The following is an 18,892-nucleotide window of genomic DNA, read 5'->3' on the forward strand; positions in this document are numbered from 1 at the left end:
TGCAATGCTTTCTAAACTCCTAGTTAAAACAAATCATAAATGCACATTTTTTTCATTTATTATTTTATTTTTAAAAGGTGAACTTATCCTTTCAATGTATTAGCAGATTTAAAAACACTAACACATTGAACCTAAACTCCAGCTCACACTTTATAAGCAGTTACAACAAAGAGCTTGTTTCTTTTGGGCTAAATGAAAGCTGATCATTTTAAGCACCCCTGTCAGGGTTAAACCAAAAATTTGGGAAAAAACATTTTTGGCCCATGTAGTGGGGCTCAAATGCTCATTTTGTTCTATTGAAGAGGATACCGACAGATCCTCCTCGCACAAGACCAGTCCTTTCGTCTCCTGCCCCCCACAGTCCAGCGGTCTTGTAAATGGGTTGTTCCCTACGTCAGCATGCTCAGTGCACACTCCACAGACAGGAACAATCCACCGCTGGACCGTGGGGGGGGGGGGGGGAGCGTGGTTTTCTGTAGGATCAACGTGTCCGGTGAGTATGAGCTTTGCCCTCACCCCTAGAAAAAATGAGCAGCCAATCCATGCAGTGGGGGGGCACCATCACACTGTATGGTAGAAAAAAATTCTAACTGGAATTCTGCTTTAAATGGTTTGTCTAATCTCTGTAACTGATGCATTCTGCTGGAGAGCTCGCTCTTTTAAAAAAGAACAGATTTACTGGCTGGATCACTAGATGAAAATAGAAGACACACGAAAAAAGAAAACCAATACAACCATCACATCTAAGAAATTGTAAACTGCAATATATTAAATGTTTGCTTTTAGGTTTAATACTGCTTGATGTCATTAGAGCAGGCAGAACGTGTAGTTGGACAAGGCAGGCTGTAGAGGGCAGCAGAGTACCAGCTCCTTAGTGAACTGCTCCAATGTACAAAGAGGAAGATATATTACTGTTTATAGATGGTTGTATTCGGACTGGCTCCTTGTGCTGATTTCAGCTCCTCTCCAGGATATGCTATTCAAAACAAAGAGCTGCTTGTGCTCTCTCTGACATCACTTAGAAAAATGTTCTAGTTAACGCCTAAAATACGAAGCTCAACAGGAGGGGAAGGGGGCGTCATGTGACAGAGCGGGTCATGTGACTCTCAGCTCCATGCTTTGTTGAGCAGTGTGAAGAAGAAAGAAGGAGCAGGCAGCAGAGCAGCCATCTGGTGGGATGTGTACCCTATGGAGCTGTCTGACTGTCCTGCTTGTCAGCCCTGTCCTGACACAAGCTGTGACTGGGGGGATGTTATATCCCAGGGAGACCCCCACCAGGGAACACAAGGAGCTGAGTGGTATGTGGAGTTTCCGGGCTGACACCTCTGCTGACAGGAATGAGGGCTTCCACCAGCAATGGTACATGAGCCCGCTATGGACGGTAAGACCTGAGCTGACACTCTATACACCTTCTTAAAGGATAAGTTCTCCTTTTGGAAAAAAATAATAAATGCACATTTTTTTTGTAAGTAAACAAATGTGCATTTATTATTTTTGCCCAAAGGAGCCTGGAAAGCATTGCACCAACGATCAGTAGATTACTGATGATATGCAGGTCTCCTGCACACCTGTCAGAATATCTGCTAGCCATATGGGATGTATGATGCGTAGGGGCTGTGTATGATGCGTAGGGGCTGTGTATGATGCGTAGGGGCTGTGTATGATGCGTAGGGGCTGTGTATGATGCGTAGGGGCTGTGTATGATGCGTAGGGGCTGTGTATGATGCGTAGGGGGTGTGTATGATGCGTAGGGGCTGTGTATGATGCGTACGGGCTGTGTATGATGTGTACAGGGTGTGTACGGGCTGTGTATGATGTGTACGGGCTGTGTATGATGTGTACGGGGTGTATACGGGCTGTGTATGATGCGTACGGGGTGTGTACGGGCTGTGTATGATGTGTACGGGCTGTGTATGATGTGTACGGGGTGTATACGGGCTGTGTATGATGCGTACGGGCTGTGTATGATGTGTACGGGCTATGTATGGGGTGTATGATGCGTACGGGGTGTGTACGGGCTGTGTATGATGTGTACGGGCTATGTATGGGGTGTGTATGATGTGTACGGGGTGTGTACGGGCTGTGTATGATGTGTACGGGCTATGTATGGGGTGTGTATGATGTGTACGGGGTGTATGATGTGTACGGACTGTGTGATGCTTTGTTGAGCAGTGTGAGGGGCAGGCAGCAGAGCAGCCATCTGGTGGGATGTGTACCCTATGGAGCTGTCTGACTGTCCTGCTTGTCAGCCCTGTCCTGACACAAGCTGTGACTGGGGGGATGTTATATCCCAGGGAGACCCCCACCAGGGAACACAAGGAGCTGAGTGGTATGTGGAGTTTCCGGGCTGACACCTCTGCTGACAGGAATGAGGGCTTCCACCAGCAATGGTACATGAGCCCGCTATGGACGGTAAGACCTGAGCTGACACTCTATACACCTTCTTAAAGGATAAGTTCTCCTTTTGGACAAAAATAATAAATGCACATTTTTTTTGTAAGTAAACAAATGTGCATTTATTATTTTTGCCCAAAGGAGCCTGGAAAGCATTGCACCAACGATCAGTAGATTACTGATGATATGCAGGTCTCCTGCACACCTGTCAGAATATCTGCTAGCCATATGGGATGTATGATGCGTAGGGGCTGTGTATGATGCGTAGGGGCTGTGTATGATGCGTAGGGGGTGTGTATGATGCGTAGCGGGTGTGTATGATGCGTAGGGGGTGTGTATGATGCGTAGGGGGTGTGTATGATGCGTAGGGGGTGTGTATGATGCGTACGGGCTGTGTGGGGTGCGTACGGCCTGTGTATGATGTGTACGGGCTGTGTATGATGTGTACGGGGTGTATACAGGCTGTGTATGATGTGTACGGGCTGTGTATGATGTGTACGGGCTATGTATGGGGTGTGTACGGGGTGTATGATGTGTACGGGGTGTGTACGGGCTGTATGATGTGTACGGACTGTGTATGATGTGTACGGGGTGTATACAGGCTGTGTATGATGTGTACGGGGTGTGTACGGGCTGTGTATGATGTGTACGGGCTATGTATGGGGTGTGTACGGGGTGTATGATGTGTACGGGGTGTGTACGGGCTGTATGATGTGTACGGACTGTGTGATGCTTTGTTGAGCAGTGTGAGGAGCAGGCAGCAGAGCAGCCATCTGGTGGGATGTGTACCCTATGGAGCTGTCTGACTGTCCTGCTTGTCAGCCCTGTCCTGACACAAGCTGTGACTGGGGGGATGTTGTATCCCAGGGAGACCCCCACCAGGGAACACAAGGAGCTGAGTGGTATGTGGAGTTTCCGGGCTGACACCTCTGCTGACAGGAATGAGGGCTTCCACCAGCAATGGTACATGAGCCCGCTATGGACGGTAAGACCTGAGTTGACACTCTATACACCTTCTTAAAGGATAAGTTCTCCTTTTGGAAAAAAATAATAAATGCACATTTTTTTTGTAAGTAAACAAATGTGCATTTATTATTTTTGCCCAAAGGAGCCTGGAAAGCATTGCACCAACGATCAGTAGATTACTGATGATATGCAGGTCTCCTGCACACCTGTCAGAATATCTGCTAGCCATACGGGATGTATGGTGTGTACGGGCTGTGTATGGTGTGTACGGGCTGTGTATGATGTGTACGGGGTGTACGGACCGTGTGATGCGTACAGGATGTATGGGGTGTACGGGAGGTATGATGTGTATGGGGTGTACGGGATGTATGATGTGTATGGGGTGTACGGGATGTATGGGGTGTACGGGATGTATGATGTGTATGGGACGTATGATGTGTATGGGGTGTACGGGGTGTATGATGTGTACGGGATGTATGATGTATGGGGTGTACGGAATGTATGATGTGTATGGGGTGTCCGCAGGGTGGATTTGATTTAAATCAAACTGATTTAAATCACGATTTAAATCACTAGTCAGTAAGGCTTGATTTAAATCCTAGTTTTCTACATAAAGACTAATTCTTGCTGGTATAACTTTAATATGCAAGTAGATGAAGATTTTTAGAATAACAACTTTTCATATTAGATTTTTTATCCCCAGTTTAATAGGTTAATCATTCATATTTGGACAACTTTTCTGTTGTACTTAGGAAGGAGAAAAATAATCATTACCTTAATAATAACAATTTAAATAGATGTATTCAACTGAAACAATAACATTCCAGCATATGTTATTTGCTTAAACAAACATCCATGTTTGGTAACTAATTTGGCTGAACAAAATATATATATTTTAAGAAACTTAGACTGTCAGCCCCTTCCTCCTCACACTTAATTCACTTTCTTCTTGTGCAGATCTATTCCACTCCAAACAATCAGAAAAATATTGTTTCTATTCTATTCACTGAACTTCTTGAAGCTTAGCACTGAAGGGGTTGATTCTGTATTCATAGGTTTGTAGAAGTTAGGATTAAGGTCTTTTTCTAACTCTGTTCATGTTATAACATTTTTGCTGTGAAGAAGAGGCATGTGATCTCCGCTGTGTCAAATTCAGTTTTGAGAACTGCAAAAGTAAACCAAGCATCTGTGATAATATCTTGTAGGCAGAGAAACTGCCCAATAATCTTACACAAACCTCTGGAAGAGCATGACATTGTGAATGGATTAATGGAATTTATTTACCAAAAAAATTAAACATATACCGCCTTATTCTACATAATTAAAAAACTAATCTTTATTTCATGATGGAATAACCTTTGGATGGTAATATATTTTCCTCAAAAAGCATTTTATTTTAAAAAATCCGATTTAAATAAAAAAAAATCCGATTTAAATAAAAAAAATCTGATTTTAAATCAAAAAAATCCGATTTTTTTTTTTTTTTTTTTTTTTTTTTTTTTTTTTTTTAAATCATTGATTTTTATCCACCCTGGTTCACACCAGATACAGTCCGGTGCATTTTTATTCTGTATCAAAACCACATACACAGTGTTTTACATGTATTCCAGTGGCCTTAGTTCACATAAATTCAGTGTGTTCCAGTGCAGTAAACAAAAGTAGAAACATAGAAAAGTGATGGCAGAAAAAAGACCAAGTGGTCCATCGAATCTGCCCATTTTTTCAATACATTATATTTTTTTTTTTCTTTTTAAAAATTTTTTTTTTTTTGCTTTTGTGGGGTTTTTTTTTTCGTTAACTTTTTTGTTTGAGTATAGATCTATGTTTATTCCAAGCAAGTTGTAGAACTTGCAGAGCAAGTTGCATTTTTTTCTCTATGGAACTCTTCTGGAACATGGCAAAACACATCATAAATGTGCCAGAACACCTAAACAGCAGGCATGCAGGTACACATCCAGAATGCAGAAATGATGATGTAAACTGTGGAATAAAAGTAAAGCGAGCGCTCAAAGATCAGCTGCTGAAACACTCAAAGGAATCACTGGACCTCATAACAAGAATAATAAGTAAATATAGTGCAGCGCTGTGATAATTAAAAGGTAAACATAATTAGGTGAGTAAAGGTAAATAGTTCATAAAGTCCTTCCACAATAAAGTGATCATAAAAATGTGAAGGTCTCCTCCTCATTAGGTGACTGGAAACAAACAGAAAAAATGCGCACTCACCGACCGCACATTTTAAATGCGCATGTGTATAATCTTATCCAGATGACCAGCCAGGCATGCAGATCCTAAGAACACATAGACCATCCCTCTCAAATACTGACATCGGCCTTGGGTGCAGTGATATACCTCCAGGTCCAGAGAGCCCTCTTGCCCCAAAAGATAGGTAGACAGGGGTCCCCCTCCTGGTTCCAGGTACCCCAGAAGTGGTAGATGTAGATCTGAAACCCTCCAGCAAGAGGGTCAAAGAAAAAGGGAACGCCAATAGTGTAGTAGGTTCAAGAACTTTATTGGATCAACAGTAGTTAAGCCAGGGTCACATGTGCACACAAATACCATTAGCCAACAAGCAGACTGGTAAATATGAAAAATAAACATGTACTAACCCGGCAAATAAGGATCAGAGACCACCGGACCTCCTCGTGGTCTCAGTGGTCAGGAAGTCACACTTGCTACTGGCTCCTCCTGAGGCCTTTCGTGCTACGGCACTTCATCAGAGGGTTGGATGCCATCAGCAGTGTGACAGAAAACGTCCTATTTAAATGCGGTTCGAGCATGCGCGGAAATCCCGCTCTATCGTTCAGAATCCGAAAAGTGGTTCCTGACCCTGGCTGCTGCCTCTGCAGCTAAAGGGGGAGCAGTTAGGGGTGGTAAAAACGTAGCTCAACTGTGTGGTTTTTACCATTTCCCAACCGGACACAGCTTGACAGATACCACGTGTTGGCCGTCTCCGTCGGAGCTTCCCCGGCAGCTCAGATTATCCGGCCCTTCAAGCCTCCCGGGCACCTGTTCCACAGATATATAGACACACTCAATATAACACGTACACAGGTGGGTGGGACCATTCCCCTCCCTGTCAAAGTGAAAACCTATCACAGCTATTAAACACCCCCCCCCCCCTCCCCCTTCTCCACACATACTGGCAAGCTTCCCTGCTTTCTGACTTACAGTACACACAAGCTGTGATCCATCCATTCACTCATTCCGGTTCTTCTCATACCGTCTAAATATTTCAACACACCTACCAGTGTACAACTGGTCCATATCTACATCTTAAGGTTTGTGAATACTACTTCAAAATTGGCTAGTGAGCCAAGCAGGAGAGGTAGGGGACAGGCTGAGCCTAGGCTCTGTGTGTGAATGGACATGCAGAGCTGCGTCTCGAGAGCATGCCTGCTCTGGTGCCTCCATAGCAAACTGCTTGCTATGGGGACACCCAACAGGAGGGAGGAGCCAGAAACAATGGCGGGGGACCCGAGAAGAGGAGGATCCGGGCTGCTCTGTGCAAAACCATGGCACAGAGCAGGTAAGTGTGTCATGTTTGTTATTTTTTTAAAAAAACTTTAGTATCACTTTAAGTCTCGGGTCACACTACTGCGACCTGAAAGTTGCACGACTTGCAGAGCAACTTTGCCAGGCGACTTGAATACTACTTTGAAGCAACTCTGTACTACTTTGAAGCAACTAAGTCCCCATTATCTTCTTAGATACATGCAACAAATTCACACAGAAAACATATACCGTATTTGCCGGCGTATAAGACGACTTTTTGACCCTTGAAAATCTTCTCAAAAGTCGGGGGTCGTCTTATACGCCGGTACACATGTTTAGGGGGGCTGCGGCATTAAGTACAGGGGTTTGCAGGGGCTGATGTCTCTTACCTGGATCCAGTCCCACGACGATCCGGTCCAGGAAGCGCGGCGTCTCCTTCAGTTCGGCCACTGGATGTTCGTGCGGCTGCTCGGCTCCGCCTCCTCACCGGTGATTGGCCGCCAGAACTGTAGCTCAGGAAAGGCACACAGGCGGCCAATCACCGGCGAGGGGGCGGAGCCGAGCGGCCCCGCGAAAATTGAGTGCCGGAGCAGCAGGTAAGTGTTCTGTGTAGAGGTGCTGCTGCAACCACATATGCTGGCTGCAGCAGCACCATACGAGAACAGGGTCAGCAAGTCTCAGTGGGAGGAATAGTGCCCCATCATTGGTGTCACTGATACCAATGATGGGGCACTATTCCTCCCACTGACACCAACGATGGGGCACTATTCCTCCCCCCCACTGACACCAATGATGGGGCACTATTCCCCCCCCCCACTGACACCAACGATGGGGCACTATTCCACCCCCCACTGACACCAATGATGGGGCACTATTCCACCCCTCACTGACACCAATGATGGGACACCATTCCTCCCACTGACATCAATGATGGGGCACTATTCCTCCCACTGACACCAATGATGGGGCACTATTCCTCCCACTGACACCAATGATGGGACACCATTCCTCCCACTGACATCAATGATGGGGCACTATTCCTCCCACTGACACCAATGATGGGGCACTATTCCTCCCACTGACATCAATGATGGGGCACTATTCCTCCCACTGACATCAATGATGGGGCACTATTCCTCCCACTGACACCAATAATGGGGCACTATTCCTGCCACTGATACCAATGATGGGGCACTATTCCTGCCACTGATACCAATGATGGGGCACCTATTCCCCCCACTGATACCAATGATGGGGCACTATTCCTCCCACTGATACCAATGATGGGGCACTATTCCTGCCACTGATACCAATGATGGGGCACTATTCCTCCCACTGACACCAATGATGGGGCACTGTTCCTCCCACTGACACCAATGATGAAGCACTATTCCTCCACTGATACTAATGATAGGGCACTATTCCTGCCACTAATGCCAATGATGGGGCACTATTCCTCCCACTGATACCAATGATGGGGCACTATTCCTCCCACTGACATCAATGATGGGGCACTATTCCTCCCACTGGTGTGCATTGGAAGAGGGGTAGTCTTATACGGCGAGTATAGCCCAAACACTACATTTTAGCAGGAAAAGTAGGGGGGTCGTCTTATACGCCCAGTCGTCTTATACGCCGGCAAATACGGTAAGTTTGGATGCTCGGTGTAAGATCATTTGTGTATTAGCAGTTCTACCAGTTTCGGATTCCACTTCAGAATCATTTATACAGAAAGTAGACAGATTGGCCACTAGAAGCCTAGATTGATATTTATTTTTAAACATAGGACATATGTAATGTGATCTATTATTATTTAGTGCACTGACAGGCTTTTTTCTAATGACCACCTCCCTTTTAATCTTCTTACAGACAGGTCCTGTTATAGACATGCCAGTACCTGCCAGTTATAATGACATCACTCAGAACAGCACTTTAAGAGATTTCATCGGATGGGTTTGGTATGAGAAGGAAGTTTGGTTGCCTAGAAGGTGGCTGGAAGACCAAGACCCTTCAAGAATTGTTCTCCGTGTTGGCAGTGCCCATTATTACTCCGTTGTTGTGAGTATGAGAGGCTTATACATCTGGTGTTGCTTGTTTAATGTGCAAAATAGTGGGAGGGCAGACATACATGGGCAAAGCTCATATGATTTTGTTGAAAGAGTAGCTGCAGTGCTCTTTTTCTGTTTATTCTCCTTTATCCCCAGTCTCATATTGTACCGTGGAAAAAATACTCTCTTTTGCATAAATGAGAAAAATGAAAACCCCAAGTGGAACAAAGGGTGGGGGGTGCAGGAACCCTTGCAATAATGTGCAAATTATGGCAGACTATGAGTTTTTTGTGTTCCAGTGATGACAGCCTTGCACTCTCACTACTTAATAGCCACTGTTGCTATCTTTGCTAAAGCTTCTGCTTTCTTCTGGATCTCTCCTCCTCAAGTCTTAAGGCACCCAGTTATGATGCATCACCTGCACATGACTTATTGTGTTGCATCAGATATATATTATATAGTATAGGTAGTATGATTTTTCAGAATTGTACATAAAAATCTGTTTAGCAGTAAACATAATTTTCTTGTGTGAAGATTTTTCAAGCAATTGCCATTGGAACAATTTTTACACAAGCTGTCTTCTAATACCATGGGGAAAAATATACTGTTGTACATTTGCTGCTGCCTGCTTCTGTTGAATAGATACTGGGATAGGTTATTGCAGTAACTTCCTAAAGTTAAAGTGATACTAACCACTTCCCCTCCGCCCTATAGCAGAAATACTGATTTTGCAGTTCCGGGTAGGGGGTGCGCGCCCTACCCGCACCGCAATTCGTTGTTTGGCTGTCAATCACCAGGTCCCGGCCGGTGATTACTCACCAGCACCCGGTGAGTAAGCAGAGCCATACAAAGCAGTGTGCTTACAGTGGAAAGCACACATACAGCATACTGTGAAACCGCACACAGTTAACCCTTTGATTGCCCCAGATGTTAACCCCTTCTGGCCCAGTGCCATTAGTACAGTGTCAGTGTTTTTCATTAGCACTGATCACTAGGGATGTTAGTGACACCAAGTCAGTTCCCCCTAGTGTAAGAAAGCCCGCTGCATTCACGCTATAAGTCGTTTATCGCTGCCATTACTATTAAAAAAGAGAAAAAAATTCCAAAAAATTCATTTACATGTATTGGGGTTTTTTTTTTTTATAGCAAAGACATGTCGCAGAATACATTTTAGCCTACATTTATGACGAAATTTTATTTTTTTTTACAATTTTTTTTTTTCTTTTCTGAAAACCGTCTGTCTTTTTTTGTTTATAGCACAAATAATAAAAAACGCACAGGCAATCAAATACCACAGAAAGAAAGCTCTATTTGTGGGGGGAAAAAGGGCGCACATTTCATTTGGGCGCAGCATCCAGCGCTTTACCAGCTGCAGCGGCTCTCTCCTCTCTCACTGCATCCACAGGATAGAGAGGCAGCTGTGGGACCCATTGGCTCTTGTTGCTGTAAATCAAATCCTGCTAGCAGACAGCAGGATTGTGTCCATGGACAAACACAGCCTGGCTCTAGAGCAAGCCCGCATGTCTGCCCCCACTAAAGAGGAGGAGCTGAGAGTACCAGCAAGGGACCCCAGAAGAGGAGGTTTGGGGTTGCTCTGCAATTCCATTGCACAGAGCAGGTAAGTATACAATGTTTGTAAAGGCTTTTTTTCCCCTCTTAAAATGACAAACACTTTATATGGGGGGAGTTTGCCCATATATAATCATATGATCAGTCCCAGTGTTGTAACCAGGTAAAAAAGGTACCCTCAACACTCCTGTAAATCTGTGGCCATTATATAACCGCATAAGACAGAGCTGGGGATAGCTGAACCATTCAGATAGGCAGGGAAGGCAATTCCTATGTACTACTGCCACACTTAAATAGAAGAAAAAACATTTTTTTCTTAGATTTACAAAATGCTAGCCGGTTACGAACTGAAATTAATAGGTAATTTTATTTGTTATATTAGAAAATGAATTATGTTGCAGTGACAGAATATGCAATATATCACCCAGAATGCACCCAGGAAGATGCATCTTTTTAAATACATGAATTGAATTTTAGCAAATTTTTTGTGAATCCATTCTGTTTTCTAGTGGTTCATATGGCCTGCATGATGTTTTGTAACTGTTCTGATGTGTAGAGATAGCATTGCTTTTTTATGTTTTTATTGATGTTAATGTGATTGATTACAGTGGGTGAATGGAGTTCAGGTTACACAACATGAAGGAGGGCACCTACCTTATGAAGCCAACATAACTAGTCTTCTAAAAGGTAGTAAGGGAATTCCCTGCCGCATTACTATTGCTGTGAATAACACCCTGACACCAAATACCTTACCTCCTGGATCTATCCAATTCATGGATGACCCTACAAGGTAAATGTTTAGCATTGCCAGCTTGTATTTAAATTATTATTATTACTTTTTTTTTTACTATACAGTATTAGTTTGTTTAGTAAAGGTGTATGGAAATTACACAAGCTCAAATAGAGGTGCAACTATACTTGGTAAGTTGTTGGCTAATTGTGTAGAGTTTTCTACTGTAGAAAACACTGGCCCCTTACAGAATATCTTATATATTTTTGGTAAATATGCTTATTCCATGGTCGTTTGAAAAATTAGGATTACTGATATTTTTTGTTTTTTTTAAATATAGATATCCCAAAGGATATTTTGTACAAAATACAGATTTTGATTTTTTCAACTATGCTGGTATTCATCGTCCTGTAGTCCTTTATACTACTCCATCAGTATATATTGATGACATCACTGTAACTACTGACATCATTGGTGACATGGGTAAGTGGAAATTAGATAGGGTGTCTGAAATTCCAAATTTTAGATGCCTATTTGCCTGAAATGCAGATGTTTTAGATTTTGGGTTTACATACACTTTATCTTCAGTTATGCTTGGCATTATACCGCAAAGTGTGTGTGTGTATGTGTGTGTGTGTGTATATGTATATATATATGTGTATGTATGTATGTATATATATATATATATATATATATATATATATATATATATATATATATATACACACACACACAGTGGGGATCGAAAGTTTGGGCACCCCAGCTAAAAATTTGTATTAATGTGCATAAAGAAGCCAAGGAAAGATGGAAAAATCTCCAAAAGGCATCAAATTACGGATTAGACATTTTTATAATATGTCAACAAAAGTTAGATTTTATTTCCATCATTTACACTTTCAAAATAACAGAAAACAAAAAAATGGCATCTGCAAAAGTTTGGGCACCCTGCAGAATTAATATCTTGTACTGCCCCCTTTTGCAAGTATCACAGCTTGTAAACGCTTTTTGTAGCCAGCCAAGAGTCTTTCAATTCTTGTTTGAGGTATCTTTGCCCATTCTTCCTTACAAAAGTCTTCCAGTTCTTTGAGATTTCTGGGCTGTCTGTCACGCGCTGTTCTTTTAAGGTCTGTCCATAGATTTTCAATTACGTTGAGGTCAGGAGATTGTGAAGGCCATGGCAAAACCTTCAGTTTACGCCTCTTGATGTAATCCCCCGTGGATTTCGAAGTGTGTTTTAGGATCATTATCCATTTGTAGAAGCCATCCTCTCTTTAACTTAAGCTTTTTCACAGATGGCATCAAGTTACCATCCAAAATTTGCTGAAATTTTATTGAATCCATTTTTCCTTCTACTCGTGAGATGTTCCCTTTGCCACTGGCTGCAACACAACCCCAAAGCATGATTGATCCAACCCCATGCTTAACAGTTGGACAGAGGTTCTTTTCATTAAATTCTGTGCCCCTTCTTCTCCAAACGTACCTTTGCTCATTTTGGCCAAAAAGTTCAATTTTAACCTCATCGGTCCACAGAACTTGTTTCCAAAATGCATCAGGCTTGTCTATATGTTCATTTGCAAAGTTCAAACGATGATTTTTGTGGTGAGGACGTAGAAGAGGTTTTCTTCTGATGACTGTTCCATAAAGACCATATTTGTACAAGTATCTCTTTATAGTGGAATAGTGTACCACAACTCCAGTGTCTGCCAGATCTTTCTGGAGGGATCGTGCAGTCAAACGTGGGTTTTGAATTGTTTTTCTCACAATCCTGCGAGCTGTTGTGTCTGATATTTTTCTTGGTCTTCCAGATCTTGCTTTAACTTCCACTGTTCCAGATGACTGCCATTTCTTAATTACATTCCGAACAGAGGATATTGACATCTGAAAACGCTTTGCTATCTTCTTATAGCCTTCTCCAGCTTTGTGAGCGTCAACTATTTTCAGTTTCAGTTTTCTAGACAACTGCTTAGAAGAACCCACGGTGCTGATTGTTGGGGCAAGGTCAGATGAGTCTGGGCATTTAAAACCTTTGAGCTTGACATCACCTGGTCTTCCCAGACGATGATTGAGAACAATCCATGACACTGGCAGGTCTCAGCTTGGCAAAGGGGGCAGTGCATGCTATAAATTCTGCAGGGTGCCCAAACGTTTGCAGACGCCATTTTTTTGTTTTCTGTTATTTTGAAAGTGTAAATGATGGAAATAAAATCTAACTTTTGTTGACATATTATAAGAATGTCTAATCTGTAATTTGATGCCTTTTGGATATTTTTCCATCTTTCCTTGGCTTTTTTATGCACATTAATACAAATTTATAGCTGGGGTGCCCAAACTTTCGATCCCCACTGTATATGACGGGAATGCGCAGTGGTACAAGTATTCTGGGCAGACATTTTTCACATTCTCGCTAAACTTTTTGACATTCCCATCCCACCGGATCCTGCCGCAGCACTCCTAAATGTGAAACCACTGGCCATTACCCACCGACCATTTAAGCTATTTCTCCAAATAACCACAGCAGCCAAACAGTCTATAGCAAGGGCCTGGAAAACCCCTGTTCTCAGCATATTAGCAGCCTGAAATGGGGTCACACAAACCTTGGTCCATGCCAAAATAGAGGCCACACTACAAGATAGAATATCCACATTTGAAGCACTACGGAGCCCTTGGGTGAACCACTATTTACCCTCCAACTTTGAAAATACGCTACTACTCCCATAAGTACCAAAATGCAAACACATGGTGCAATAACAACAGCACCCCTAAGAAGACCTGGACTTCCCTAGGGGATAACCCTATCCCCTCCCCTTCCCCACCTTCTCTGGAGGATCTCCTCTCCTCCTATTTCCCCTCTACTTCTCCTCTACTTACTACTACCCCTCTAAACTCTACTATTCTTCTGCTTTCATCAGTCTTCAACCCGTCTTTCTACCTCACCGAAGCCTTGATATACCTCTTATCTACTATCATACACTTTGATGCCAGTTTATTATTACCGGCCCCCCCAGCCCTTGCTGGAATAAAGAAAACCATGGATGTCTGTATATCTTGCCTATGAACACCACTCTTTATATGGTGCTCAAAAAAATTAAAGGAACACATTTTAATCAAAGTATAGCATCAAGTCAATCGACTCCTGGGATAATGATCTGGTCAGTTAAGTAGCAGAGGGGGTTGTTAATCAGTTTCAGCTAGTTTGGTGTCAATAAAATTAACAGATGCACTAGATGGGCAACAATGAGATGACCCTCAAAAAAAGGAATGGTTTTACAGGTGGAGGCCACTGACATTGTTTTCCCTACTCATCTTTTCTGACTGTTTTTCACTAGTTTTGCATTTGGCTAGCGTCAGTGTCACTACTGGTAGCATGAGGCACTACCTGGACCCTACAGAGGTTGCAGAGGCAGTCCAGCTTCTCCAAGATGGCACATCAATACGTGCCATTGCCAGAAGGTTTGCTTTGTCTCCCAGCACAGTCTCAAGAGCATGGAGGAGATTCCGGGAAACAGGCAGTTACTCTAGGAGAGCTGGACAGGGCCGCAGAAGGTCCTTAACCCATCAGTAGGACCGGTATCTGCTCCTTTTTGCAAGGAAGAACAGGATGAGCACTATCAGAGCCCTACAAAATTACCTCCAGCAGGCCACTGGTGTGAATGTCTCTGAGCAAACAATCAGAAACAGACTTCATGAGGGTGGCCTGAGGGCCCGACATCCTCTAGTGGGTCCTGTACTCACTGCCTGGCACCATAGAGCTCAAATGGCATATGTGACGTGACAGACGTGAAAGGGTCGTCTCCCGAGCCATGGAGAACGTTGTGCTGCCTGTAACAGCGTTCAGCATGACTGTTTTGGTGGTGAGTCAGTGATGGTCTGGGAAGGCATATCTATGGAGAGACGCACAGACCTCTACAGGCTAGACAATGGTACCCTGGCTGCCATTAGGTATCGGGATGAATTTCTTGGACCCATTGTCGGACCTTACGCTGGTGTAGTGGGTCCTGGGTTCCTCCCAGTGCACAACAATGCCCGGCCTCATGTGGCGAGAGTATGTAGGCAGTTCCTGGAGGATGAAGGAATTGATACCATTGAATGGTCCCCACGCTTGCCTGACCTAAATCCGATAGAACACCTCTGGGATATCATGTTTCAGTCCATCTGACACCGCCAGGTTGCACCTCAGACTGTCCAGGAGCTCAGTGATGCCCTGGTCCAGATTTGGGAGGAAATACCTCAGGACACCATCCGTCATCTCATTAGGAGCATGCCCCAACGTTGTCAAGCATGCATACAAGCACATGGGGCCATACAAACTACTGAGTACCATTTTGAGTTGCTGCAATGAAATTTCAGCAAAATGTACTAGCCTGCTACACCATCTTTTCACTTTGATTTTCAGGGTGTCTTTGAATTCAGTCCTCTGTAGGGTGATCATTTTCATTTCCATCAAACAATGGGGCATCCTTACGTTCCTAACACATTACTCAGTCCATAGCAGTATAGATATCCAGCATGATATTTTTCCCCATTGAGAACTGATGTGTTTTCAAAGTGTTCCTTTATTTTTTTGAGCAGTCTATATTATTTTATTATTAGTTCACTAAGGTTTTCTTGATACAACAAATGCTCATTCTCTAATTGGTGCTCTATTGTTTCTTCATTGTATGGATTAACACCACCAACACGGCCCTCCAACACTTTCAGAGGGTCACACCATAGCAGTGCATTTTTGCACCGCAGCACCCAAAAATGTTTGTCCTATTGCATTTTTTGCAGCATATTGCAATGCACGCTGAAGATGTTGGAGTACAAAAACCCTAGAATTGGTGTCAGTGAGTGCAATAATAACCCCTAACACTGATGTAAGTGGAAAGTTGACTTCCAATAATCCCCTCCATTGCTGGCCAAGGCAGTGAAAGTATAATGTGCCCCACCCCAAACCCATTACCTGAGCGGCTTTCACAATTTTCTCTCTCTCTCGGTGTCCGTGGAGGTAATGGTAACTTCCAGCATTGGTGTCTGTAATGCAATATTAACTCCCAGCACTTGTGTTTACCCCCCAAATTGGTAGTCACTGGCAGTGAAATTTAACCCCCCCCCCCCAAAAAAAACATCGGTGGTTACTGGCATCTTAGATTGCTTTTTTTTTTTATGCCTAAACAACTGGAAAAAAATATTTATAATGTCATACTAATGTACAAACTGACTTGTATAGCTAGAAAATTTCCAAAAATTTTTTTTTTAAATTTGGTTCAAATGGGTGGAGTCACAGGATACCCTAGAAGCACTGAGTGATGTAATAATTAACACAGCTTGAGCGTTGATACTTTCTAATTAACCTTTATTTATGAGTGAAATAATAATACAGGCAGAATACATAAGTCGAACATAGACAGACACGCATAGCAAATGGTCATGTTGATTTCTTTTTATTGCACTCCATGGTGTTACGTTACTGTTTTTTCTTCTTTGAAATGGTGTTCAAATAAAAAGCTATTGCCATTCATCTGTATTCATTAGAAGCACTATCTACACTATAATGAATTAGGATTAATTAGGTATAGATATGTACACTGTACAATACATACAATTGTTGGATTGTTTTATTAATGCTATGCATACTGTATGACACTGAGATGACGACCTGTATGCCACTATTCTGTAATGTAATTTTTGGTTTTATCTAGGACTGGTGAACTATCAAGTTATAGTCACTGGATCAGAATACTATTCTGTGGCTGTTACATTGCGTAACCGGGAAGGACAAGAGGTAGCCACAGGGTTAGGTTCTTTGGGACAATTAAAAGTAACCAATGCAAGTCTTTGGTGGCCTTATCTGATGACTGCACACCCTGGATATTTATATTCTTTGGAGGTAAGCCAAAACATTACTGCTGGCATTGTAGAAGTGTGTCTTTATATGCTTGCTTAGGTATGACCTTGTTTCATCACACGTGAATAAGAGGACTACTTGGTCCGGATAAGTAGTTTCTTCAAGCTGCTCACACACATTACAATCGCATTGTATATTTTCTCCTTTAGATTTACCAATACTCATGCATACCTGATTTGACTTAAAGTACACCTCTATCCAGATTGACTAGTATTTACATATTGTAATGCGCAGTAAGAACTACAGGGGGAGGTCCTTACTGTTGCACTAAAAGGCTGATGAAGTGATTTAGGAGTACCTTTCTATGCAGTAATACCATTAACTCAGATTGCTTGACATCATCCTAGGGGGGCAGTCCTTACTGTTGCACTAAAGGGATGATGTATTGATTTAGGAGTACCTTTTTATTATTATTATACAGGATTTATATAGCGCCTACAGTTTGCACAGCGCTTTACATAATGCAGTGATACCCTTAACCCAGACCGCGGGACGTCATCCTAGGGGGTGGGTCCATGTTAACCTGTGTCCAAAGGAAGTAAATGGAATAATGCTCGTTGGCCGTTGCTGCAAAAACTGCTTTTCTTATTTTTATTATGACTTGGCTATTTATCATAAAACCTTTAGTAAGAGTTCAGCTTTATGTTGACTTACTAGCAAGTCATGCAGATAGTAAACTTCTACAAATTCTGGTTACTTTCAGGTGAAGGTGACGGCAGATACAGGTAGTGGTCAAAGTGAAGATTTCTATACCTTACATGTTGGGATAAGAACTGTTCAGATATCAGGACAGCAGTTCCTCATTAATGGAAAGCCTTTCTACTTCCATGGAGTTAACAAACATGAAGATTGTGATGTAAGTGGGAGACTGCAATACATGTGATGAGTAAAATGCTCCAAAATTAGTGTTTTAGTATGTGCATACAAAGGGGTCTGTTTATAGAGCTCAATTTTTCAATTTATATTTCATCATAAATCTTGGCCAAAATGTATTCCGTTATCTTTTTTATTTTTTTATATTATTTGTTTTTTTTTTTTTACATACTGTCACCCTAGCAGTACAGTGTCACCATGGTGACACTGTACTACTTGTGGGGGGTGATGAAGATTTTTTTATTTCACACTGATTGCTTTTACACCCATAAAGGCTGGAAAAACAATAATTTCTCCTCTCGGGCTGTATTCTTGCAGCTATTGAGAACTACTGTGTGAGCTGTGATTGGTTACAGCTTGTCACATGGTACAAGGCTGTTGTGAAAAGCCTTGTACCACGTGACCTCTGTAATCATTCACAGATTTCACACATAGTAAGCAATGATGTCAGAAGTGACATCTTGCTTACTACTCTGCATGTGATCACTGATTGGCCAATCAGTAATCACATTATTGGGACCTCGCACAGAGGTCCCGTGCGACGATCAGTGTTCCATTGTGTCTGGAGGACACAGCGGGCACTGGATCGCTCCCAGGAAGCGCGCACAAGGAGGGGGCGGGGGGGCTGTTTATAAATGGCCACCCAACCCTACACTGCCATCGTCCGGCCATTTATATACAACGGCTGGATGGGAGGTGGTTAATCCACAGCAAATTGGGTTTTTACTATGTTTGTTACATATACAATCACAATTTTAGGTAAAACCTTTGTTTTTTCATTACGTACCTTGCAATACCTTGAAGTGGTTGGCAGACTGCATCGACATGCAGATAGCCCTAGGTAGCACCCATATATGACCGTGAGCCTCCATATTTGAAAGAACTGAAATACAATTAATGAAAGGCAGTCCATAGACATCAGGCTGGAGT

The 18,892-nt window shown here is 42.8% G+C and overlaps 1 protein-coding gene across 3 annotated transcripts in view; it reads left to right on the forward strand.

Moving 5' to 3' along the window:
- The first annotated feature begins 3,141 nt into the window (after positions 1-3,141).
- The window catches only part of GUSB (glucuronidase beta), a 48,459-nt gene continuing 32,708 nt past the window's right edge, over positions 3,142-18,892 (forward strand). For 2 of the 3 annotated variants that reach the window (XM_089668461.1, XM_089668462.1), the window contains exons 1-6: positions 3,142-3,379; positions 8,725-8,913; positions 11,081-11,262; positions 11,543-11,685; positions 16,884-17,071; positions 17,793-17,945. In XM_089668461.1, the coding sequence (XP_089524587.1) occupies positions 3,176-3,379; positions 8,725-8,913; positions 11,081-11,262; positions 11,543-11,685; positions 16,884-17,071; positions 17,793-17,945 (1,059 nt within the window). In that variant the 5' untranslated portion in view covers positions 3,142-3,175. The remainder of the gene's footprint in view (positions 3,380-8,724; positions 8,914-11,080; positions 11,263-11,542; positions 11,686-16,883; positions 17,072-17,792; positions 17,946-18,892) is intronic. The other variant, XM_089668463.1, reaches the window with a different exon arrangement.

This window comes from Staurois parvus, unplaced genomic scaffold, assembly GCF_062004578.1.
Source record: "Staurois parvus isolate SC_StPar_1 unplaced genomic scaffold, SC_StPar_1.0 ptg000058l, whole genome shotgun sequence".
Lineage (NCBI taxonomy): Eukaryota > Metazoa > Chordata > Amphibia > Anura > Ranidae > Staurois > Staurois parvus.